The following is a 6,329-nucleotide window of genomic DNA, read 5'->3' on the forward strand; positions in this document are numbered from 1 at the left end:
CCTGCACAGACAGAGGTAGAGCAACCTTGGACTTCGATCCTTCCCCGTGTTTCCCCTCTGGGCACGTTGCTGTCCCAAAACAGCAGCGTAGAACAAAGAGAGGCTGGGCTTGCATCGGGGCACGGAAACTCGCTTGTCCTGCGCTGCTGACGTAAATCCACCCCCAGCTCTGTGGGGCAAAGGGGAGGGCACAGGGTGGCTGTTCCCCGGCTGCCCCACCCCAGAAGTGGCTGCGTCTCCACACTGGGCAAGCCCTCCCCACGTGGCATCCCCATGGGACTTTTGTAACCCAGCCAAGGACTCAAACACTCTAGATCCTGCTTTCTTCCTCTAGCCGCAGGCTGATAGCTGCCGGCGGGGGGCGGGTCTGGTCACATGCCTCACGCTGTAAGGAAGGGGCGTCTGGTGATGGGGTTTGCTGCTTTCCAAACCTTGGGCCCTATAAGAGGGATGAGGCGTAGCTGCCTGGCAACCCCTGGTTGTCTAAGCAACAGCACGCCGGCTCGCCCAGCAACGGGCCGGGCGCTGAATCCTGCGGGCTCTGTGCCTGTGCCCAGGGACCCAGGCTGGGTTTCTGGGGCCCTGGCATGTCCCATGCCCGCCTTGGGGTGAGAGCCCAGGTTCCCTGGGGTCCAGGTCACGGCATGGATGGGAGATCTGCAGGGAGCGGAGCTGGGGGCTCTGTGCTGTGGGGAGCAGGGTGGGGGCTCAGTAGGGGGTGCCGTGCTGCAGGGAGCGGGGTAGGGGGGCAGCCGTGCTGCAGGGAATGGGGCAGCTGAGGGGCTCATTTCCTTTTCCCTTAGGAACCCCAATTTCCACAAGCCCTGCCCCATTTCCCCTTGGATGTTTTTCTCCTTAACATCCTGGCGCAGCGTTGTTGGGGCCGTGGCCAGCTGCCAGGCTCTCCCCCAGAGGTGGCTGCATTTCAGCTCTAGGTAAAGTGGTGGGATGGAAAAAGGGGATGGGTCTTTTGTCTCAGCCCCTATTCCACTCCCCCCAACCCCCGCTTCCCTCCTGTATCCTTCCTGCTTCCTCTCACACTTGCCGCCTCCTTCCTCCCCCCAGGCACCCCACGGACAGAGCCCAGAGCCAGCTGCAGGGAGTGAGAGCTGTCCCGGTGGAGCGGACTGGGGGGCGCTGTCCATCTCGAGGTAGGTACCCCGGATTCCGCTCCCCCAGGCCAGGCTGGGCACTGGAGCAAACTAAGGGGTTGGGACACAGGGCCTTTGCCCTGTAGGGGGGCGCTGGCTCTGATCCAGCCCCGTGGAGGTGGGGTTGGGGAGTCCCTGGATTCCTCCTGCCCTGGCGTGGGCAGAGTCTGGGCACCAGCGTCAGTCCAGGATGCGGATCAGAGCAGCCAGGCCCTGGAATTGCACAAGGCTGGTCAATCCGGAGAAACCAGTTCCCAGACCTAGGGAGCGGGGGGGTGGGGGCGCAGGGGACACCATGATGGGTAGGGGCTGGGAGCCAGGACACCTAGGTTTTATCCCCGGGGAGGGGAATGGGTCAAGTGGTTAGAGCAGGGGAGGAAGGAACTGGGAGCCAGGACGCCTGGGTTCTGTGCTGGGGAGGGGAGTGGGGTCAAGTGGTTAGAGCGGGGGGAGGAGGGACTGGGAACCAGGATGCCTGGGTTCCCTTGGTGCTGTTGGCCTTGCTGCTGGAATGATCCCCTCCCCCTAACAGTAGCAGGCCCAGGGACAAAGGGTTCCTGCAAACTATGTCAAACATCCAGCCCCCAGGGCACAGGAAAGCAGCTGCCTTCCCCAGGTCAGGGCCTGGAGAGCTAGGCTAGGTGGAGCCGAATCCCAACCAGGCCAGTCTCAGCACCAACCAGTGCATCCCCCTCCAAGAGCAGAGGATAGAACCCAGGAGTCCTGCCTTCCGTCCTCACACTCCTCACACCCCTCCCAGAGCAGGGGATAGAACCCAGGAGTCCTGCCTTCCGCCCTCACACCCCTTCCAGAGCAGGGGATGGAACCCAGGAGTCCTGCCTTCCGCCCTCACATGCCTCCCAGAGCAGGGGATGGAACCCAGGAGTCCTGCCTTCCGCCCTCACACCCCTCCCAGAACAGGGGATAGAACCCAGGAGTCCTGCCTTCCGCCCTCACACCCCTCCCAGAGCAGAGGATAGAACCCAGGAGTCCTGCCTTCCGCCCTCATACCCCTCCCAGAGTAGGGAATAGAACCCAGGAGTCCTGCCTTCCGCCCTCATACCCCTCCCAGAGTAGGGAATAGAACCCAGGAGTCCTGCCTTCCGCCCTCATACCCCTCCCAGAGTAGGGAATAGAACCCAGGAGTCCTGCCTTCCACCCCCCAACCCCTCCCAGAGCAGGGGATAGAACCCAGGACTCCTGGCTCCCGGGCTCCTCCCCTTCCCAACCACTAGACCCCACTCCCCTCCCAGAGCTGGGATAGGACCCAGGAGTCCTGGCTGGCTCCCAGCTATCCGGTGGGAGAGGCAGGGACCTGGGCGGAGAAACTTGTTGAGCCAGGGGCTGGCTGGCTTTTGTCTTCCCTGATTTCCCAGTTCCTGCCACGCCTCCTGCAGCAGCATCTGACTCACACCTCAGGCAGGTGAGGTGGTGAGCGGATATCCAGGACTCCTGGGTTCTTTGCCAGGCACTGGGAGGTGAGTGGAGGCTAGGGGGTTAGACCAGAGGGGCTGGGAGCCAGGACTCCTGAGTTCTCTCCGCTGCTCTGGGAGGGAAGAGGGTCTAGGGGGTTAGAGCAGGGGGACTGGGAGCCAGGACTCCTGGGTTCTCTCCCCTGCTCTGGGAGGGAAGAGGGTCTAGGGGGTTAGAGCAGGGGGGTGGAAGGCAGGACTCCTGGGTTCTATTCCCTACTCTGGGAGGGGTATGAGGGCGGAAGCCAGGACTCCTGGGTTCTCTCCCCTGCTCTGGGAGGGAAGAGGGTCTTGGGGGGCTAGAGCAGGGGGGACCGGGAGCCAGGACTCCTGGGTTCTCTCCCCTGCTCTGGGAGGGGAGAGGGTCTTGGTAGGGGGTTAGAGCAGGGGGACTGGGAGCCAGGACTCCTGGGTTCTCTCCCCTGCTCTGGGAGGGAAGAGGGTCTAGGGGGCTAGAGCAGGGGGGACCGGGAGCCAGGACTCCTGGGTTCTCTCCCCTGCTCTGGGAGGGAAGAGGGTCTTGGGGGTTAGAGCAGGGGAGTGGGGAGCCAGGACTCCTGGGTTCTCTCTCCTGCTCTGGGAGGGAAGAGGGGCTTGGGGGTTAAAGCAGGGGGGCTAGGAGCCAGGACAGGTTCTTGGGGAGCAGTGGGGTTGGTTTACAGGTGGCTCAGAGGGTCATGCTACCTCCGTCCCCCTGGCCTGTCCCCAGGACGCGGAGCCGTAGCTGTCTCCGCCCGCCCGCCGACCATGGCTAGATGATCCTGGCCCCGCGCCATGCTGCAGTCCCGCGCCCGGTACCTGCTGCTTCTGCTGGGGGTGCAGCTGGTGGTGATGGCGCTGCTGTACCACGAGGGCTACCGCCGGCGGGTCGCCTACTTCCTGGGCATCTTCTACAAAGGGGGGGCCCCGGCCGGGCTGGGGGGACCACAGGGCTCCACCCACAATGCCTCGCTGCCCGGTGACGTCTACGCCAACCTCAGCCTCATCGCCCGGCCCCCACTGCGTCCCGAGGAACTGCCCTACTGCCCTGAGACCTCTCCATTTCTAGGTAAGGGGCGCTCGGAGCCCTGGCTTCGGGGGCTGGGGTGGGGGGAGTGGTGACGGTAGGGGGTGCTGGGCTCAGGACAGCTGGGTTCTATCCCGTTTCTGGGAGGGGAGTGGGGTCTAGTAGGTAGAGTGCAGGGTTTGGAGTCTGGAATCCTGGGTTCTCTCCCTGGCTTGGTCGGGAGAGTGAGGTCTAATGGTTAGACCAGGGCATCTGGGAGCCTGGATTCCTGAGTTCTGTCCCTGACTGTGGGAGTGAGACAGAGATTTGGGGGCACCCATGGATTTGAAGCCTCTCTGTGGGATATGGGTGGGGCGGCCCCCAGAGCTGTGAACCCCATGTTTGCTAGGGCTCAGACGTTTGCTCTGCCCTGCAGGGGGCCCGATCCGGGTGACCTTCCCCCCGGGGCTGACCCTGGAGGAGATTGTGCGCAAGAACCCCTACGTGACGGCCGGAGGCAGGTACCAGCCCCCCGACTGCGACCCCCTGCACCGCACGGCTGTCATCATCCCCCACCGCAACCGGGAGCAGCACCTGCGCTACCTCCTCTACTTCCTGCACCCCTTCCTGCAGCGTCAGCAGCTCAGCTATGGCATCTACATCATTCACCAGGTGCTGTGGATGCCAGGGGGCGGGGGGGATTGGCTCGTGGGGATTAGAGCAGGATGGGCTGGGAGACAGGACTCCTGGGTTCTATCCCGGCTCTGGGAGGGGAGTGGGGTGTAGTGGTTAGAGCATCACGGCTGGGGACCAGGACTCCTGGGTTCTCTCCTGGATCTGGGAGGGGAGTAGGGTCTAGTGATTATAGCAGGATGGCTGGGGGCCAGGACTCCTGGGTTCTATCCCGGCTTGGAGCAATGAGTGGGGCATATAGGTTAAAGCAGGTGGGCTGGGAGCCAGGACTCCTGGGTTGTACCCTGGCTCTGGGAGGAGGGTGTGGGCTAGTGGTTAGAGCAAGCAGCTGGCAGTAACCCTCCGTTGTCCCCCCCTTCCCACCCACCAGGCAGGGAACTACACCTTTAACCGGGCCAAGCTGCTGAATGTGGGGTTCAAGGAGGCAATGAAGGATGAGGACTGGGACTGCATGTTCTTCCACGATGTTGACCTTATCCCTGAGGATGACCGCAACCTGTACACCTGCGACCGCTTCCCCAAGCACGCTGCTGTCGCCATGGACAAATTTGGATACAAGTGGGTCCCTGCACCCCACCCCAGAGGTGGCTGCATCTCCATCCTGGGCGAGGGGTGCCCAGATAACCAGCCTGCCACGTCTTCACCCCGGGCGAGAATAACCAGCCCCTGAGCACCACCACAGAGGTGCTATGTCTCCCTGCCAGGCGAGGGGTCCCTGGATAACTAGCCCTGCACCCCACCTCAGAGGGTCTGCATCTTGCCAGGCAAGGGGTCCCCGTATAATCGGAGCTCGTGCCCCGCTCCAGAGGTGGCCACATCTCCGTGCTGGACGAGGGGTGCCCAGATAACCAGCCCGCCATGTCTTCACACCGGGCGAGGGATCCCTGGATAACCAGCCGCTGAGCCCCACCTCATAGGGGCTGCATCTTGCCAGGCAAGGGGTCCCCATATAATCGGAGCTTGTGCCCCGCTCCAGAGGTGGCCACATCTCCATGCTGAGCGAGGGGAGTCCCTGTATAACCAGCCCCCGTGCTCCACCCCAGCAGGGCCGCATCTCTGGCAAGTGTGATTGACAGCCTGGATTCCCCTTCCCCACCATCACTGCCCATCTGGAGTGCCCCCCGCTGACGCTGCCCCCTCTTCCTGGTAGGTTGCCCTACAAGACGTACTTCGGGGGGGTGTCGGCTTTGACCCCGGAGCAGTACATGAAAATGAACGGTTTCCCGAACAACTACTGGGGCTGGGGGGGCGAAGATGATGACATCGCTGTGAGGTAGGGGGCGGGGCTGTGGGAGGGGCACAGGGCTGTGAGAGAGTGGGGTTGGGCCTTGGGCAGCCTCACAGCTGATCACCCCATTGAGTTCTCCCACCTGGGGTGGGCGGGCGTGAGGATTCTCATATGACGTGCTGGGCTAGCCCAGGTTTATGGGAGGAGCCACATGGTCTGTTATACACATGGGGAAACTGAGGCACATGTGCAGCATAGCCGGGGAGAGAATCCAGGAGTCCTGGCTCCCAGCCCCCCTGCCGAGAGGCTGGATGGGCCTGTGGGTGTGATGGGCGGGGGGACGACAGGATACCAGGCTAGATGGGCCTGTGGTTTTTAACCCTGCCTCCTCTCCCTGCAGGGTGGCGCTGAGCGGGATGCTGATCTCCCGGCCCTCCATCCAGCACGGCCGCTACCGCATGATCAAACACGGCCATGACAAGGGCAACGAGCAGAACCCCAGGAGGTGACAGGGGCAGGGGAACAGTGCGGGGGGTGGGGGGAGGGATCCCCTCAGTAGGAGAGGGGAGTGGTGTTGGGAGCTCGGGGATCCTGGCAGCGGGGGAGGGGAGCAGCGTGTGAGGGTTGCGGGGGGGTCCTGGCAGCAAGGGAGGGGAATAGGCTGGGGCTTGGTGGGGGGGATCCTGGCAGCGGGGGAGGGGAATCGAGTGGGGCTTGGTCTGTGTGGGGGGGGATCCTGGCAGCAAGGGGGGGAATGAAGTGGGGCTTAGTGGGGGGATACTGGCAGCAAGGGAGGGGAA

The 6,329-nt window shown here is 63.4% G+C and overlaps 1 protein-coding gene across 5 annotated transcripts; it reads left to right on the forward strand.

Moving 5' to 3' along the window:
* Positions 1–387: 387 nt before the first annotated feature.
* LOC116833689 (beta-1,4-galactosyltransferase 3-like) lies at positions 388–6,038 on the forward strand. 5 transcript variants are annotated; one of them, XM_075071173.1, is made up of 7 exons: positions 388–608; positions 1,066–1,151; positions 3,333–3,671; positions 4,045–4,280; positions 4,672–4,859; positions 5,452–5,574; positions 5,930–6,038. In XM_075071173.1, the coding sequence occupies exons 3-7, from the start codon at positions 3,398–3,400 to the stop codon at positions 6,036–6,038; spliced, it is 930 nt and encodes a 309-aa protein (XP_074927274.1). In that variant the 5' UTR covers positions 388–608; positions 1,066–1,151; positions 3,333–3,397. The 5 variants fall into 5 exon arrangements, with proteins under 5 accessions (XP_074927274.1, XP_032651256.1, XP_074927275.1 ...); XM_032795365.2 differs by lacking the exon at positions 388–608 and adding an exon at positions 752–935; XM_075071174.1 differs by lacking the exons at positions 388–608; positions 5,452–5,574 and adding an exon at positions 5,345–5,447 and having other exon boundaries at positions 956–1,151; positions 5,930–6,012.
* The last annotated feature ends 291 nt before the right edge of the window (positions 6,039–6,329 follow it).

Source organism: Chelonoidis abingdonii, chromosome 11 (assembly GCF_003597395.2).
Source record: "Chelonoidis abingdonii isolate Lonesome George chromosome 11, CheloAbing_2.0, whole genome shotgun sequence".
Classification (NCBI taxonomy): domain Eukaryota; kingdom Metazoa; phylum Chordata; order Testudines; family Testudinidae; genus Chelonoidis; species Chelonoidis abingdonii.

Excerpts from the sequence above, each read along its gene's own strand:
- LOC116833689 (XM_075071173.1), top strand. The coding sequence starts at position 3,398 with ATGCTGCAGTCCCGCGCCCGGTACCTGCTGCTTCTGCTGGGGGTGCAG. Across the intron at positions 4,860-5,451 it reads ATGGACAAATTTGGATACAA|GTTGCCCTACAAGACGTACT; the intron begins GTGGGTCCCTGC and ends TCTTCCTGGTAG. Across the intron at positions 5,575-5,929 it reads GATGATGACATCGCTGTGAG|GGTGGCGCTGAGCGGGATGC; the intron begins GTAGGGGGCGGG and ends CTCTCCCTGCAG.